Genomic DNA, 19,705 nt, shown 5'->3' on the forward strand with positions numbered 1-19,705 from the left:
GACCGGAGGCCTAATCATGGCCCGAAGTTCCTCATAGTGATTGGCAAAACGAAACGCTACGAAATTCGAATATCAGGCGCAACAAAAAACTATAGTTGAAAATCATAGCCTTTTACTGGGTTAAATGACTCAATGAGCTATATTGATGAAATTCTCTTAAAGTTTTCCATTGCTAATTTAGAAGACCCATATCACTACATGGAAGCATTTTAACTGAACTTCTTTTTTTTTCCATCCTCGAAGACCCTTTACTATCTCATCTCATTTCAGAGATCGTAATTCTTATTAATGACTGCAAAAAATCTCATCACTTTATGTATGGTACTTAAATTTAATAACTTCATTTACGACACTTTTCTAGAACAGCAGTTGTCATAAAAATACTAAACATACGCGAGGTGTCTCTCTTTTAATATGCTTTTCGAAAGCAGAACTCCAATAAAATTATACTTAAACCCTATGTCAAATTAGTGGAGAAATTGTATTTTGATGACACTTTCCGAGTGAATGTTAAGCCGTAATATAGTTGAATTGTCTGTGTTATGGCTGAAGTTCAATGAAATTTCTGTTGTTTATCACGGATTTTATGATAAGCACTAGGTTAACTGTTAGCGGAAAGCACATAAAGCGAAGTTTTTATGTTTCATTTACTCTATTTATAACAGCTAATATGCTTTATTGCATTTATTTTTATTTTGTAAGTTTCCATATTTTGGTATATTATCCAATTTCTATTTTAATTAAATATATTTCAATGATAAAAAGAGTTGAATATATCTGCATATTTTTTAATTGAAAAAATCTGAACATGTGTAAGCATAGGTCCCTTTTAAATGCTTTGCTTTTGAGGTACGGATCATAGAAGTGTCTTTTTAATAAGGAAATAAATAAAATTACTGTCAAAGAGGTATTTTTGGAGTTTACAAAGGCATGCGAAAGCACTAAAATAGAAAATTAGCATTCTTACACGGTCGTACAAATCTGTATTTTATTTATTAATCCGGTTCTGTGGCGCAATGGTTAGGCACTGGCATCGTACGTCCAAGGTCTTAGGTTGAAAACCGGCTCCATTCGGTTGATTTTCAATAGTTTAATGTCATACGGTTATGCGGCATGTTGATCATCTATTTGGTTAAACTTTTGGTTAAGCTAAATTACCAGTGTCATTTCTCACCTTGCGCGAGTCCAAGTGCCGTCATCTCTTTTTTATTAAAAGCTCCAGAAACTTAGCACTCTAGGTAACTGCTGAGACCAACCACAGGACTTTAGAAAGCTCGGAATAAATGAACACGTTCTTCGCAGGGTAGGTATTTGGTGCAGCAGTACTCCAAAAATGGAATCCTTCGAGATCAGCAACCTAGTAAACAATATTAAAAGCCCTTCTATTTGTCACCAATTCGCTAAGCGACTATGTTACCGTATCCCTCACAAGTCTTTGCTCGCAAGTCAACTAGTTGGTCTCTTGGCGAGATTGGTGGTAAATAATTGATTTGGCTATTTTATATGAAATGGCGCTTCAATGATATTTGATGACTTTTTTCTATTTATTTGGGGGATTATTTACAGTTTCAACGGATTTTTGTAATGGTTTTTGCGGGCTAATTCATTAATTTGGCGGAATAATTTTGTCATTTTAATGGAACTTTTGGCGTAGCAGCAGCGAATGGATTTTAAAAATTCCTCACACTCATTCCATTCTGGCGATATAAACAATAACCAATTATTGTTACGTCTGCTCTTTATCGTAGCAAAATTTGGAGACAATTGAAAAAGTTACTATGAAAATTAGTTAATGAAGTATTTCTTGGGTACGATACCATAATTGAACTATTTTTTTCAGTGCACATAAGAATTAAAAAATAAGGAGACATTTCGATGATTGGGAATCTGGCACGGTCGTTTCATTTTTGGCGTAAATAATTTTATTTTGGTAAACCTGTTACTTTATAGTAACCCTCTGTGAATAGATGTTTCATTCTCTTTGTTTAGATTTGCAACGAAAAATACCTCTCGCGCAGGCGTTGGAGCCAAAAATTGACTTTAATTTAGATATATAGCAACGTTCTCGATTATCGAAATCTTTCCAAAAATTATACAAAAATGCCCTTAAAAAACTCTTGAAGGAATAATTTTAACGTGGAACACTTGGAACGTTTTCAAAATTTTTCGCCAAACTATTCAAAAACAAGCGCTTATGTGCTTGTGAAATTTTGACTAAATTAGTATTGTTGGAATTTAAAATTTTCTGTTTGACTTTTATAAACGAAACAATATGTTAAATAAGATTAAAATTTGCATAAGAATAAAAAAATAAAGGTGATAAATGAAACAAATAGATTACTAACATGAAAAGTTCCTTAAAAAATACAGAACTAAAGTGTGAAGAGCAAAAAATGGCAGCAGCTACGTGAATGTTGGGAGATTGTTCCGTCAATTTTGCATGTTCCGTGTTATGATAATTCCCCCCAAACCGTTATTACTCCAATTCTCCAAATTGTTTTAATAAAGTAAAACATTGGGAAAATTTTGGTGATACTCAGAAAATTTGGATTCTGGTCTATCACTAAGTTTTGGTTAGTAATCGATTTATTCTGGCAATATCAGCAAGGTTCAAACATTAGCTCGAGGTCTTTGTCGTCGAAGTATTTGGCGACAATTAGGAAATTTGCCAAGAATCTCTGTTATCGAAATCTTTCAGAACAGAACACTTGGCACGTTTCAAACTAATTGAAACACTGTACTTATTTTCTTGTCAAATGTTGCCGAAAATATTGTTGCGGAAATTTTAAATTTAATTTAAATTTTTTAAACAAAACAGGTGATTAAGCAAAACAAAAAGTCTCCATAACATGAAGGATAACCTCCGGAGTAATTAATTTTTGCATTAAAAAGTAAAATAGCTCATTTAAAACAGGGAAGTTTCCATTAAAATAATGCAATATTCCACTAAAATGAAAACAATATAAACAAATATATTAAATGTAAAAATGAATACAATCAATCGAATTAAAAAACAAACAAACATGAACTAACATTAAAAGCTCAATCAAAACAAAAAATAATTTGACAAATGAATATATAAAATCATTAGAAACAATAAAATGTTCCATTAAAGTGTAAAAATAATGCATATGGAGCGAAATTAGCATCAGCAATTTCAGCAAAGGGAAAATATTTGGTCAATTTGACATGTTATGACTTCAAGCTTTATGACAATTAGCATAAAACTTGAAGTCGATTTTCAATAGTGCAAATACCATTTCTAGTTATTTACTTGACTTAACCCAAGATCTTTATATACCACTAACTAAAATTGATTTGTATTTAACAATTTACTTAGTTTCCTACAGAATTTCAAAGGTGCACCTGATTTTACAGGATCAAGAAATTTTAATCATTTTATAAAAATTAGAGTTCAAAGTATGGTAAATAGTTCAGCTGATAAAAATACATTGAGAGAAGACGACGAAAGGCATTTCCAGAAATTAAAAAGATTTTTCATGCGATTTTATAAGAATTTTCTTTAAATATCATTTTAGAGTTATTTCTTCCAGGGTTTCAGATTTTCACCACGAAAAATTATTATGCTCTTAAAGGTTTTACTTTTAGAAACATGTTTCTTGTATTGCATTTAATAACACCAAGAACTTTATATGAAGAAGAATGCTCTGGACAACTTAGCTTATGACTTCTTTCATGTTTTTTCCACCGCCATCTTTCTTTGGCACAGCCATCTTCATGATACTTTGCTTAGATTCGGTTGGCTTTACCAGTTTGAATCTGCCGTTTGCTCCAGCCCCACTGGTGCGCTCTAGAATGCCCGATTCCACGGCTTTATTCAAGAATTTTCGCAAGTGTGGTTTTATGTACTTCATATCCACTTTGTAATGGCTTTCAGTGAACTTCCGAATGGCAACGGCAGACGTTCCTTTTCTATCTTTCAGCCATCGAATCGCATTTATCACCATTTCTGACGTTGGGGGATGATTTTTTCTCTTCTTTTCCTGCACTTTTTTAGGTGGCTGTGAGGGTCCAGAAGATTCCATGTTGTTCAATCAATCTAAATGTAATTAGAATGACTTGTTTCAACTTTCACATTCAACAACTTTTGAATAAGTGGTTCAAGTTCTTTCAAATGTTGCAAGAACGTGCTAGCAATGATAACTGCATCATATTGATCACACTTCTACGTCAAGGCTAATATATATCTGACTGCACTTTAAAGTTCTCTTACGTCAGAACGATCAAATAATGACGTAAAGAGGCTATAAAGGAGTCAAAAGTAATTTACTTGAGTTCATGTTTTGAATTTAATTAGATCATTGTGTCAAATTAAAAGCAATAACTAAAAACTGAAGGCTGTCTTCTTCAGGTTTTAATGTAACAATTTATAGAATTTGTTATATACAAGTAAATTATTTAATGTCTTTGCCCATCAATGTGTAAGAGTAGTATTATAGTTCGGTGGTAGCATACGGTTACCTTAGTTGTAATACGTGCTAGAGGTCTCCGCCTCTGCTCGTTTCGCTCGCCAACCGCGGTCACTCAAGGTCGCCTTCAGCGGGTGACAATTGATGTCCAAATGACTGTAATCAATTGAACAGAAATTTTCACCTTAGTTACGTTAAAAACAGTACGTCACAAAATTTCGTCTGGGAGATATTGTCGCCAAATGCTGAGATGATAATGTCACGAAAGTGGCAGTGCGCAATGGCATTTGAAATGCATGACGTCTAAAATGCGAGAGCCCAGAATGCGCATGAAATAAATGACGTTTCCCGGATGTAATTGTATAGGACTTAAAGGTACTGTTAAGTAATCACAACTGTAAATGATTTCATTAGTACAGATGAACTCTAGACAAAAGTCGCCAGCGGCTTTTCTCGGATGTTCTTTCCCCCATACCAGGGTCCTTACACTCACTTCTTCCGCCACGAAACAAGCGTCTACATTCAGTTACAAATCTTAGTTTTTATAAACTCCCGACACACAAAGGAAGGGGTTATAAGTTTGCCGTGTCTGTGTATCTGTGTGTCTGCCTGTGGCACTCTAGCGCCTAAACGGATGGACCGATTTTGGGGGAAAAAATGTTCGAAAGGAGAGTTGAGCGAGAGTGTTTTTAGGTTGCGTCTTCAGATGCCATTAATTAACGAAGATATTAATAAAAATCATCTTAAAGGTTTTTCACGATTTTTGCAGTGAAAACATATTTAAAAACTTAAAAATTTAGTATCAAAATATATTATTTTTTTCCATGTCTGATAGAAGGTGTTTGAACTTCCGTGTTTCATAGAATTCGAATTGTACCGTTTCTTGGGCCAAATTTAAATACGGCTAAACCTTTATTCATTGTTGGCCAATTCGGAACTCCAGCGCTCGAATACGCTACCTTGCGGTGATTTACAAAACTGCAAATGAAACTAAAACATTGCCACGTTGCGTTCCACGTGTGTCTGTTGACGTAAACACAGGCAGTTTGTTCTGAGTATTTATTAACGCAATCGATGTGTCTTAGTTTGCTTTCGGCTACAGAAATTAATTCGTCCCTTAGTAGTATTCTCGAGCTCCTCAAAATAATGTTAGTTTTCATTATTTCCTTAATAATTGGTGAAAGCGAAAATTCTGGATTAACAAACTTGGATAACGTTATACAAGGTAAAATATTTTATTGTTTTGTATGAATTTGTAAGAATATGGGGTTTTTTTAATCTTAAATTAATTGAACTTACCATATTTTACAGCAGCATTTAGTTGGAATGGACAGTATGCAAAATATTTTCTTGAATATATTATCGTAGAACAAAATGAATAACCGAGAATTCCTTTTATTCTCAGCTGAAAGGTTTCGCCAAATTTGTTTAGGGTTATAGTTTTAGTATTGTGCGAGCAAAGTAGCCTTGGCGAGATTTCGCGTTTTTAGTTAAACCATTTTTAATTTTTATCATGAGTGGAATAAAATGGTAGTAAGATTACAGAATTCGATAAGTGAAAAGAAATAATGGTCAATCAACTGAAAAGAAAACTACCACCATATATCCGTGAGAATTTTGTTGATGATTTGCATAACATGACACAATTAAATCGTAACTCAGAAATTAGAAAAATCGAAACAGAAAATTTTTAAATTAACCGATTCGGGAATTCGAGAGAAATAACTCAGCTACAAATGGAAATCAATAAGCGCTAGCCAAACAAGGCAAAAACGTATCATCTTCTTTCGATAACAATTTGTAATGTCATGTTGAATTTTCTAGCACTAATTGTTATTCTTGTCAGGCCACAATTATTATTTAGTTTTATCAGGAATTGATAAATATCGAATTCAACATCGTGGAAATAGCTGCTTAGAACTACGAACTACGTAGTTTGCATTAATCTTTGACGTTTAGTAATGCTTCTTGAATTCCATTTCTTTCTACGTGGGCCAGAATATCCACAAGACTTTGAAAATTAATTTAAAAAGAATAAAGCGAAAAAATCATACGTACGAACAAAAATCACAACACTTTTAGCTTTTTCTTCGTTACCATGTACGTTTGTTTCAGTTTTTAAGTCCGCCATTAGACAGTGACTTCAGTGCCCCCTATAGTTCGTTGGAGTTGCGAATAAGGAAAGAAAACGCAATGATTTAAAATGTTTACCTGTTGCCAGTTTATATTTGCTAATAAATAAAATGCTTGTAAATGATTTTTAATAGCATAAGGTTTTCAAAAGGATTTTCATATTTTCTTCTTGATTCTACATTTGCGGCTCAGCCGGTTCTTTTTTTAAATTCTTAATTTTAGTTACAAACGTTAATTTCATCATTCTTATTTTCACCGTTAAGATACTTTTTTTGAAATCTCTCATTACAGAATGCATGTAAATCACAAAACCATAATTGCAGAAATGTAAATTCAGTTGTGATTTTTCTCTCTTTAACACGAGTTGTGAGCTCCTGTTCACATAATACTTACTTCCGTAAATATCGAACGTATTAATTCGTAATCGGGCTTCCAATGTGCACCCACCCTAGCGTTTCAAACGCGAGATTCATCGGCGTTACTTCCTGTCTCCGGCCGGGACCTAAATAGGTCAACTCCGCCAGCTCATTTACCCGACTCCAATGACCACACCCAAATCAATTTTTCACTAAAGAGAAATTCCGCCTCTTGAAGCTACTGTGACAGCTGTCTGTGTACATAGATGTGTTCCAGAATTTCTCTTGAAGCGTAAAATCTCACTTACACAGGAGATATGATAGTTAAATAGCAACCAAACGCACCCTTTTTATAAGGATAATAGAGTATACTAAATTCAAGAATAATTCTTGTTCATTTTCAACAAAACTATAATAACTTCCGGAATTAAAACGTTAACTACACTATTTAAAATAACAATTTTATTTATGTTTTAGGTGTAAGTGTTGATCAAAAGCTAAGCCTTTTATAATGCTTGCATCATTTATAGTTCAAAAAAGTCCGGATTCAGTCCCGCGGGATATCTGGATTGTAAGGAGCCAATCCAGCGGGATCCCGTGATCTCGCGGGATTGATTTTATTCTTCAAAAAAATTATTATTTTTTTTAATATCGAACAGAAAAAAAATGTATTTTTAAGAAGGACTGCTTTTGTGACTTGAATTAATAGTCCTCTTGAATTCTGCACAGCAATTGTAAAGCACTACAAAGTCAGACCCTCATTAGCAATTATCGTTTGGTAAGCAAAAGTGTGTCGCTCGTATGGGATGGTAAAGGATTTTTGCTCTAAAAATAACACGCTTGATGAAAACAGGTGCTGTGGTTCCACTGCAATTGGTTTTACTGAAATTAAATAATTGTGCACATTTATAAAAAGATCCGCTTTGAATTCATCACCTTTTGATATAGATCTTTATTTTCTTTCGCTGGGTTTTTTTTTAATCAAGAACTGCAAATTTTGGACAAAAACGATGTCTGTTGGATATGTGTTTGACCGGGGCACGTATACGCGGATTTTTTTCAATGAATTTTCTAAATTTTATGTTTTGACTTAGGAAATTTTAGACATTGTGGCTTTATGAAGCAGTTAATAGCGTCCAAATTGGCATATTCAGTTGTTACTCAGTTAGTGTTTTTAACCTTTAAAAAAATATTTTTGAGTCCAAGTCGGTTGCGTAAACTTGCCCAGGACACGGGGCACGTTTATGCATATTTATTTCGACACCTAACGCTGTTCTGTTAGTGTTTTGAACATAATGTCTTACCATCACTAAAGTAAAACACATTTTTTACAGACTGATTAGTGTATAAAGTAAAAACTGAAGGGGCATGAAGACAGCACTATATGATTGTAAGCTATAAGATACGAATTTGTAACTCAATTAAACATTAAATGGTGATTTTCAAAACTAAATAGCCTGAAAATACTCGAAAGTTTTGAGACAGTTCGGAGCGAAAAAAGCATCAGAGCACATTGAAAAGTAAGACACAGTAAGTACGTGCTTAAAAATGCTCAGACGTCAACGTGTAAACTTGTCCCGTTGCCAAATTTGAATTTATTTTTAATGTATAAAAAAAATAATAATAATAACATTTCAGCTCATACAAATACAATTCACAAAGAGGATAAAACTCTGTTAATCTATATATATAAAAATGGACTTTGGTAAATTTGTTCCCTAAGATCTCAGAAACTACCTGGCAGATTTGGCTGAAACTTTCACCGTTTGTTCTTTTTGGTACTGGGGAGGTTTGTAGACCAGTTCGATAAAAATCCGATTGATAGTTCCTTTTTTATTCTAATTTGTCCAAATTTTCGTATAAATGCCCCAAAATGACGATTAAAAAATACGTTCACATATTAAAATTATGTGTCCATCGAAAGCGCTCATTTTTCTGCTGAAGATGGCATCTGTTAGAAAGTTCTAAGTTGGATGAAAAACGAGTTATGGGCCTTTTTTGTTCCATGTTCGAAGGCTTTCCTCATTCCAATTCATTATTTAGTGTATTATCTCAACTCCCAGTTCATAGTTAGAATTGTTGATTGTTTTTGTGTTTCGTCTGACTGTTTGAGGCTTTTCCCAAGTCAAATCTTAAATTAACGTTTTTTCCCCCAAGATTGGCTAATAATAACTATATATTTGGTTGAATATTTTACATTTAAACGGAACTTTAGTGTAATTAATGGGTTCCTTTTAATTATTTGTGCTGATTGGATTTTTTAATCATTATCCAATCTAACAGCAGAAACCTCGCCAAAATTTATGCACGTTGATTTCAGTAGCGAATGCATTTGGCAGTTTTTTCAACTGTCGAAGTTTTTGAAGCCAAAGACTATGTAATAATGTTTGTCGGCTTTCAGAATGTAAACAAAATATCGCCAATCAAAGAATCTTTAAAAACTTTTTTTACTATAAAATAATCCAGCTACTAAATTAGGCAAATCCATAAACAGCACAAAAACTTCCATTAATATGACTTTGTGCACAAATTCAAACCATCGCCAAATTTTACTACTTATTTTGGAAACATTACGGATGAAATTGTTTAGCGCCATTTTATGGTGACCAAAAGTATCTTAGCATATGGCGATAATATCTCTTTAACAAAAATTAGTAACATACCGTTTTTCAAATTAAGGAGGGGGAGCATTATCCAAGCTATCCCAAAACGATTCCCGCAAATTCGGTAATATTTTAAATCGCACCAAGAACCCACAATAACTGAAATTTTCCAAAATAACTAAAGCAAGTTTAAGGGGATCACGAGCGCGCGGCTACATTTTTTTAAACAGTTCGATCTTCAATATACATACAGAGAAGGTAAGACTCAATGTAAAAAAAAAAAAAAAAAAGTATTAACTGATTATTCTTTTTAAACATGTGAAGTTTAATTTCATATTTCGGAAATTCTTCAAATTTGTATACGCTTAAATTTCATGTTTTCGTTTCTAAATGAATACTATTTTACCCTTTTTACTTACTGCTACTTTAGTTTTATGAGTAAGGAAGAAGCCAGATTTTAAGTCACGTCAAAAAGGTGTGTTTTAAGTTCTTTCACTTAAAACAGAAAACAAATGCAAGTAACGATTGTTTCTCATAATTATTGCTAACCCAGGCAACGCCGGGTATTTTTGCTAGTATTTATATATTTGTTCTTTCTTAACTAAGTATTATTTATTCACAATAAGCTTCAAAACGTTCAACTCAAAATTTATTCGACGTGGTAAAAAACGGATTATTCTTTCTGCATGCTAGACAGAAGCTCGACTGATGCTCAAAAACTTGTGAGAATATTTGCTAGGGAGCAGCATCAATCTGTTATGACTGTTGGCTTTCCCTGTATAATTCGCATTGATAATACCCACTTGTTGCTTCATTAACGTTGGTCATTGTATCAATGAATTTGATTCATTACAGCAAGGGGTAACAAGGGGTGACTACAACTTGAATTCGCCATTTCACCAAGTTCCAGTCTCAGTAAAATTGTTTGGATAACTTCGCTAATTGTACCTCTCACTTTAAAGAGAATAAAAAAAAACGTCAGCAGCTTCACTTACTGCCTTGTCATGCAAGTCATCTTGTGTTTCATACAAGTTTCTGTCGCCCCTTTTAAAGTCGTGCCAAATCCTCATATAAATAGTAGCCGATGATCGAGTAAGCCGCGTGCTTCAACAATGAAACTCGCGCCACGGCATGATAATTTGATATAATATGTTTTGGTAATGTTTAGCATGCAGGGAAAGGCTTTATTGTGACAAGGCTGAATTCGATCCGGTATTTTAACTGTTTTACTGGTACAACTGTCATTTTAGGACAATAAAAAAACGTAAAAATGGTCAACAATGACCGCAATCTACTGGAGTTGAGGGTTAATCCATTGGAGTTAAGGGTTAATCCACTGGAGTTAGGTTCAAAACTTAAACTACCAAAATATCACCAAACAGGCAATTGCTGCGTTCAAATGTAGAAGCAAATTTTCACCCGTCATTCCATGGCGGGCGACTTTCTAGTATATAATTGTCAGATTTTTCATTGCTTTCTTCTTTGGAGTGCACTTTTAGTAACTTAAAATTTTTGAATGCATTGCTAAACTTACAGAAGTGTTCCAACATTGCATTCAGGTTACTCCAGCGGTATTGGAATATGTAATACACTTTCTCTAGTTTTTCAAAAGTGTAATTTACTGAATTTGAAATTTTAGTGATGGGTTTCGAAATTGCTAATAAGTTTTACGCATTTTTTCAATTCCTGAAAGTATGAAAACTGAAACCTCGAATGAGAATATCAATTGATTCTCAGAAAAATATATGAGACACAGTTTCCTTGCTCTTCTTGCAGATTTCTCTTAGCTGCAAACGAGAAAGAAGATTCAAACTTTCTTCAGATGATGCTTGTGAAAATATTCGTTCTAAGAGGCAAAAGCAGGAAAACACTTGAATGGAAAAAAAAAAAAAGATTATAGGTTTTGGTGCGATTTTGATACAGGTTTTAGTGCGATTTTGATATAGGTTTTAGTGCGATTTCGATATAGGTTTTAGTGCGATTTCGATATAGGTTTTAGTGCGATTTCGATATAGGTTTTAGTGCGATTTCGATATAGGTTTTAGTGCGATTTCGATATAGGTTTTAGTGCGATTTCGATATAGGTTTTAGTGCTTAAAAGGTGACTTGGTGGAGAGTGTTCTTAGCTACGATTCATTTGGGTTGGGGGTTTTTGTGAATTACATTTTTAACTTAACTTTCCTATTGATGTGTTATTACTTTCTTCTATTTCTAATATCTGTGCCTCAGAGCCAGACGGATGTAAGTCCCATTATGGTAATTTTGCATTAGAGAGGAAAAACTTTTTTCTGGCACATGCAAAGGATGGGACGTGCGCTCTTTTAACTCTATTAAAAATTGACAAGGAGTTTTTTTCTTGAAGATTTACGTTTACATAGTCGATGCGGACTAGGTTTCTACATACAATGCACTAATCTAATAAATGGAAAATCGCAGTTTTTGGACATACTTCAGTTCGGCTCTGAAGTACAGATATATGGAAGGAATTTTGAAGGAATTACACGTTTTGAGGTGCACTGAATAGGTTTAGACCATTTTTGAAAATTGTCTGTTTGTGTGTGCATGTCCAGTTTTTGTGGCCGTTCTAGCTCAGAAACTACGGCATATATATATATATATATATATATATATATATATATATATATATATATATATATATATATATATATATATATATATATATATATATATATATATATATATATATATAATGTATGTTGATTATATTTTAGTGATAATGCCTCCAGGGGGTGGAGCAATTAAACGTTTTCTTTGGTACGTGTGGGTGGTAATCAGAGAGTAACGGGTGGATTCAGGAAGAAAAACGAGCTGATGTGTGCATCACATGACTTCCTTTTACTCCAATTTAATGTTATTTCCCCATTACTGGCAATTGTAATGTGATTCAATAGTCTACTCTCTAAATATCACCAACAGTGGCCAAATTGAAACAGATTTAACCAACTGAAAAAAAAATTAAATAAAAAAAATTAATTTGAATTTTGACATCTTGAATTCAAATTATGTTTTTCGCAATCACGAGAGTGTGTATGCAGGCGTGTGTTTGTGTGTGTGGGGGGTATATGTGTTTGTGTGTAGGGGGTATGTGTATGTGTGCGTAGGCATGTGTGTTTGTGTCTGTGAGCTGGCATAAGTGCGTGGGTAGTTGTGTGTATGAATGCGTGGGGGGGGGGGTATGTGTATTTGTGTGTAGGCATATGTGTTTGCGTCTGTGTGCAGGCTTAAATGTGTGGGTAGTTGTGTGTATGTGTGTGTAGGTGTATATGTGTGTAGGTGTATATGTGTGTAGATGTATGTGTGTAGGTGTGTGTATGTGTTTGTGTGTGTGTGTGTGTGTGTGTGTGTATATGCGTGCGTGTGTGAATGCGTGCAGGCATGAATGTGTGGGTTGTTGTGCGTATGTGTGTAGGTGTGTGTGTAGGTGTCTGTATGTATGCGTGTGTATGGGTAGTTGTGTGTATGAATGCGTGGGGGGGGGGGTATGTGTATTTGTGTGTAGGCATATGTGTTTGTGTCTGTGTGCAGGCATGAATGTGTGGGTAGTTATGTGTATGTGTGTATAGGTGTGTGTGTAGGTGTCTGTATTTATGCGTGTGTGTATGTGTTTGTGCATGTGTGTAGGTGTATATGTGTGTAGATGTATGTGTGTAGGTGCGTGCGTGCGTGTGCGTGTGCAGCTGTGTATGTATGCGCGTGTGTGTAGGACATGGATAAATGGGACATGGTGGGAAAATAAAATGATAGGACGCCAGAAACAGTCAAGTGAGAACAATAAGCAATCGTGATTGCTCAAAAAATCCAAATTTGTCGACCAAGTTGGCGACAAAACTTGGCGACCAAAAGACTGGCGATATATCGCCAAGTGTCCGCCAAATAATTACAGGACTTAAGTTTACATCGAAATCAACAATGATTCCCCCCCCAAAAGGGGTAAAAGACCCTTTTAGAAACACCCGTATGCAACCAAAAGGGGAGGTATACAACTAGACCCCACTAGAAGACCGCGTACCAAATTTCAACTTTCTAGGACTTACCGTTCTTGAGTTATGCGACATACATACGCACAATGGCGCCGACTCCATGGGGCCAGAGGGGGCCCGAGCCCCCTCAAAAAATTTTTTGAGGGGACAGAGCCCTCCCAATAATTTAGGAAAATTATTAGGTATTTAATGCTTTCTATTCTCACAAATTTGTCTTAATATATTTTATTTTCCTTGTTCGAAGGTACCTTGTAAAATACATTCAGTAATGAGTTTAAACAAATCTTATATCTTTAAACGAGCAATTCTTGTGGGTATGTATATATTTCGTATCTCGGAAACGGCTCTAACGATTTGGATGAAATTTTGGATTTAATTGTAAATTAGCATTCTAAGTTGATCTACATCAGTGTTTTTTCTGTAAAAACGCGATTTTTTACAAAAAAAGGTTTTTTAATACAAAGTATAATTGAGTTAAGCCTTGAAGTAAACTGTGAATTGACGCATCATGCACACAATTTGCAACCATAACAGTGAAAATTTGTCTCTTCTCGCTTTAAAGTTTTAAACTTGCGTAGGGTTGCCAGGCTTGGCTGATATTGGCCCCTTTGGCTAATTTCAAACACACTTGGCTGAAAACAAATTCAAAAGCATTATGTAAGTCGATGTAAGGCTTTTTTCTTTTTTAAGTGAAACTATTGCTTGACCGTCCTATTTTATTTTATTTATTTATTTTCTTTCTACACTTCAAATAGTTTAACATGTTTTTTAAATCACGCATCTAAATTTTATTTCGAAGAAACGTATGTCTTGAGACTGTTTATGTTTTGTTAAGACAGTTGTTATCATTTGATGGAATAGATTTGTGGATCAAAAGTTTTGATGGATATCATGCTGTATGTAGCATTTTCTGGCGTAAAGTGACGAACTACACTAAAAGTACTTGTTCAAAAAGAAAATCTCGATTGGGATAAAATCGTGAAACGCAAAACCGATTTCACCATAGCAAAACTGGCTCCAAGGTCAAAATATTTTAATTACTGACAAGAAAAATTGTATAGTGGAAGCAAATGTAACAGATAGTTTAAAGCAAAATATTGATTTAATTACATTCAGAATCTTCTTCGTTTGGTACTTTAGTGTTATAAGAAGGTCGAGTGCTTAATATTTCGTTAAGGTGAAGCTTTTCAAGTAGATTTGTAAAAGTATTGAACCTTAAAAAAACATGAGTTGACAAAAAATAATTCTTTTAAAGCCGAGCGAGTCTCGGTCGTCCAGGTACTAATCATTATGGTAAAAAACAGGTTAACTGAGAACGAGTGGTGTGAATAATGATTGTGTTACGGTGCTGCGAGCACTTAGAATTTGTCCCAGTGTGCGAACCTGTGGATCAAGTCTGTTCGATCAACAATGTAGCAGAAGCGAGCGAACAACTTGGCTGTCCTTCATAACCACCGAGATATTTTGGATGAATTGGGTATTCGATCAGTCGTTAACGACTTCAAATTCAGTAATCTAGTCGGGCAGTTGACATTTGCACCTTTCTAAAGACAGCCCTAACAATGGTATTTAAAGCAATTTTAAAAATATCTGTAAAATAGAAAATTAACTACATACAGAACGTTAGATTTAAAATTTCGAAGTATTAGTGCTATTTTATTACCGTATTACTATCGTACTGTATTAGTTATTTTCAAATACTTTTATATTTTTAGGGTATGAGACCCTATAAAAACCAGCTATTTACATACTATATTAACTTTATTAACTACTAGTGGTACCCGCAAGGCTTTGCCTGTTGTCGTAAATTAAAAGGTCGTTTGGTTCCCCTGTATATTTACAAATAATGAATAATGAACTTCTCGCCGATTTGCTATGTCCATTTGCTCGCCTATGTTACGGTTTCTCGTTATGATAAATTCGTAATTTTCTATTTCACGTTATGATAATTTGCTCGTTAAAATCTTCTTAAAATTGGAATAGAAAAAGAACAACATCGAATTTTCAAAAAATCGCTTCGAAGTGCACACTTCTATGCTACAAAGAAGTTTTGTGTCAAATTTCATTAAAATCGGCCCAACGGTTTAGGCGCTGAGTGCATCACAGAGATCCCAATATCCAGACAGAGAGACTTTGAGCTTTATTATTAGTAAAGATAAAGATATTAAACAAATTAACTTTGGGATATTATTTTTATTTAATGAACTCTGAGCATTATTCAAAGCAAGTTTTAATTAGCTATTTAACTTATTAATCAAAGTGGAACAGCAATACTTTATGCTTTATTTTTTTAATGATAGTTTAAGATTTATTTAAATATAATTTCAATCTTTTTATAGATTCACTGTACTGTAATAGTGCAAAAACAAAATTATTATACTATAGATTAAATTAACTTTTTAAGAAAATACCGTACGTGTTTTTTTCTTTTTTTTTTTTTCGTTTTTCAAAGTCAAAACATGTGTTGAGTTAGCAAGAGTAGAGTTTTCGGGGTTCTAATGTTGATAATATATTAATCTAAAATGCTTAAAAAACTATAAAACTTACTTTTCCTATCTCCAATTTAGAAATCTTCCCGGGGTTAGACCCGTGGTATGCCCCCCCCCCTCTCCCAATATTTTTTGTAGGTCGGAGCCACTGAGAGTGCCCCTCCATGTAAGTCAAGTGTCCTACCTTATATCAATGCCTAGCAACGTCTCTGCACGACTTCCCCCAAAATAGAACTGTAAAAATTCCCTCACTGAAAGCAATTGACATGATCTAATTGAACCAGAAAATTTGTATACCAATTCTTGGATTGACTTTGAAAACGCCATGCCACATAATGTTTGTTTGTATAAATCATATTCACCAGAAAATATGTAAATTGGCATTTTCAAGGTTCAAAAATCTGAACTTTTTTTTTGGAAAAAGGGGCGGGGAGGGGGAAGGGGTAGGTTCCGCGGGATTACATACCTCCTGGACCACCGGTGACGTCCAGCCCCCCCCCAATAATGTTTGCAAGTCGGCGCCCCTGCATACGCACATACGCACATACATACATACATACGTACATACATACGTCACGAGAAAATTCGTTATAACTAACTCGGGAATCGTCATAATGGATATTTCGCGTGTCTATATGTTCTTAGACACTTATCCACGTGTGGTCGAGTCGAAAAAAAACTCAATATTCATTCGGGGTGAGTAAAATGGAAATTAAAGTCAATTTTTGAATGAAATTTGTTTTGCGAATACAATACTTCCTTTTTTGTAAAAAGAAGTAAAAATTGTCTTTTGATAGACCTTAAAGTGTACAGGTGCTGATTCAAGAGTCAATAGCTCAAATGAAGGTGGAGCAATCGAACGCTTATTCTTATCATTTGTGACTGCTCTATCTCAAAACGTATATGTAGGATTCAGATAAAGCTTGAAATGCAAGGAGGATTTGTTCAGTATTGTTTTTTTTTTTTGCACCAAAAGGTTGCAATCGAACGTTCTTTCTGTTACAATTTGACTACTATATTTCAAGAAGTAATTCGAGGATTCAGATGAAATCTGGTATACAAGTGAAACTACACGGAAACAGGCACTGATTCAATTTTAGAGGTAAATGCCCCAGAAAGGGTTGATTTGTCATTGTTTGCGTGAGCTTAATGAAATCAACAATATGAGAGATGAACTTACATTCAAAAGTTTTTACTTGCAGTTGCTTCAAGAACAGTTAGCAGTTAGAAATAAAGCAAAATGTCAAAAAATCTGAAATTTGCCAAGAATTCCTATAAACTCGGTTTTCTTTTTGAAAAAAGTTTTAATCACCGGAGATATTAACAAATTAAAAACCGAATTGACATTCTTTCGTGATTTTGGTGGTAAAAGCACTCACACATTAAAAATATTAGTACCAATCCGAAGAACGCTTTTTTCTGATTATAGTGGAATTCGTTGATAACTTCCAAGTTAACAAACAACTGGAGTTTCAACCACTGCTAGAAAATTTCAAGTGAAACTCTATTTCTCTTTCACGCGATTTAATTGTTGCAGAGTATCGAAGAAATCTCAATGATTGAAAATGCTTATATGTTAACCTATTCTACTTGTTAACTAATAAAATGCTAGTAATTAACTTCAGCAAGGTTTTTAAAATGGTTTTAATTTTTCACTCTTGATTCTGAGCAACGATTAATAGTGGCGATTATACTTAAGAGCGAAGAATTCATAAGAGAGATATAGAAGAAATTTTCGCGATATCCTTGACATAATAGTTTTAGTTCCAATTAAGAAATATAATTAAACGATCTCTTTAGAACTTGAAAATATGAAGACTTATATTTTTAAAGAAATTAATTTAAAAGTGAAAAAAATTCCATTTCTTTTTCTAAAATTTTCTTTATAACTGTTCTTTACCCTTTTGGTTTATGGAACAAGGTTTATAATAAAAACCAAGGCTGGCCATCAGACTTCCTATTAGAATAAAAATTGCAGCTTAATCGAACGTGCTTCACTCCAAAATAATCCAAATATTCAGAGAACGACAAAAAGAGAACTTCTTTAACAAAAACTGAAATGGTTCTTTTTTAAAAGAACCTCTTCAGTTATATACAGTAAAACCTGCCTACAACGATACTGTTGGGACCTAAAAAAATATTGTTGCAGACAAGTTATCGTTATAGACAGTTCGATTATTCATGCTGATATTTTTCTGAGACCAAGATAAATATCGTTATAGACAGGTTTATTTTTACAGACAGTATTGTTATATACAGGTTTCACCGTAGATAGTTTTTTGTTTTGAATATGATTATTACCCATTGAAATGTAAGTTTATTTAGTTTTTGTGAACAAATGCAATATGTGTGCTCTACTATAGTTAAATGTCTTTTATAATTATTTAAAAATGTATGCAATTGTGAATACAAAAGTGTCGTTTGAAGTACATTGCATTAAGCTCCGTACTTCACTTAATTTTTTGTGATTGTTCTTATAGGGTTTTGCCTCAAACATTTCTCTCTGATTTAAGAAAAGAAATGGACAGGCAACTCGGAATTGAATCTGTACCACAGAACTACGTTTTCCTTAGATCTGTTGGTAGGAACTTTACACAGGTAAAAAATTCAAATATTTAAAATAATTTCTTATTTTGTTGCTCTTAATATAAATTTAAAATCAAATAAATCTGTAATACTTGCTCATAAGATTTTAATGTATTTAAATGGAAGAAAAAAATCTCTAAATCTATATCATTAAATGTGATTGTAACTCTTTAACTAGAACTAGTTTCAAGGTGTAGTTAACTAGTGATAAATCAGTAGTTCACTTGAAGTTTAACTAGTTTTAGTTTGTACTAGTTCGACTATTTGTTAAACTACTTCTTTTTCTTGAACTAGTAGTTGAAATTGCTTTCAAATTTGTGACTTTTCAAAGAGATTTAGGTCCAAAGTGCTGTTTATTAGTTATGAAAAAGACTGAAACATTTATATAGCAATATCGGAAATGTAGCATAAGAAGCTAATTATTACTACCTAATCAAATTTCAAAATGAGTACAAAAGAGGAATAAAAATTAAGGGTCGAAAACTCTTTCTACGTACCATCATTTTTATAGCAGATAAATTGAGCGCTGACTACAGGCCATGTGAAGAAGTAACAAGTTATGTATTATAAAAATCGAGCAATTTCTTTTTAAAAAATCGGATGCATTTTGTTTCCTTTCTTAAACCAGAATTTTTCTGCAGAGGAAAAAACAAAACAAATATGAATCAATTTATTATTGCATATTAAATTGAAGTCTATTTTACATTTTAACTTTAAAATAAAACAGCAATAATAATACTGATTCAAAAATGTGTTCCAAAACAAAATTTCCCTACAATGAAAACAAGCTTTTGTTAGACTATTTTCTGCACATATTCATAGAAATACTAGAAATCAATTTTTTCTCAGCCTCTTAAAACCACTTTAATTATATTTTTATAGCGGATACACCAAAAAGCCGTCTAAGTTAGCAATACACTTTCATGTTTCAATACAATTTCCACAAAAGTTTTGCTACATGGCATGTAATGACAATGGCCAATAGAAGAAAACAAAATCAGTTTTATTTCAAAATAGGCACAAAAGATGAAATGATTGCATGGTAAGAATATTAATTCCTCTAGCTAATTTTTCTCAGTTCCGTGCTGATGGAAACTTGATTTTACT

General features: G+C 33.5%; 1 protein-coding gene across 1 annotated transcript in view; it reads left to right on the top strand.

Annotated features, from left to right (window-relative positions):
• The window catches only part of LOC129221134 (uncharacterized), a 221,057-nt gene that overhangs the window by 64,672 nt on the left and 136,680 nt on the right, over positions 1-19,705 (top strand). Inside the window, exon 3 of the mRNA XM_054855579.1 lies at positions 18,493-18,610. Coding sequence (XP_054711554.1) covers positions 18,493-18,610 — 118 coding nt within the window. The remainder of the gene's footprint in view (positions 1-18,492; positions 18,611-19,705) is intronic.

The sequence above is a fragment of the Uloborus diversus genome, chromosome 4 (assembly GCF_026930045.1).
Source record: "Uloborus diversus isolate 005 chromosome 4, Udiv.v.3.1, whole genome shotgun sequence".
In the NCBI taxonomy this organism is placed as follows: Eukaryota; Metazoa; Arthropoda; class Arachnida; order Araneae; family Uloboridae; genus Uloborus; species Uloborus diversus.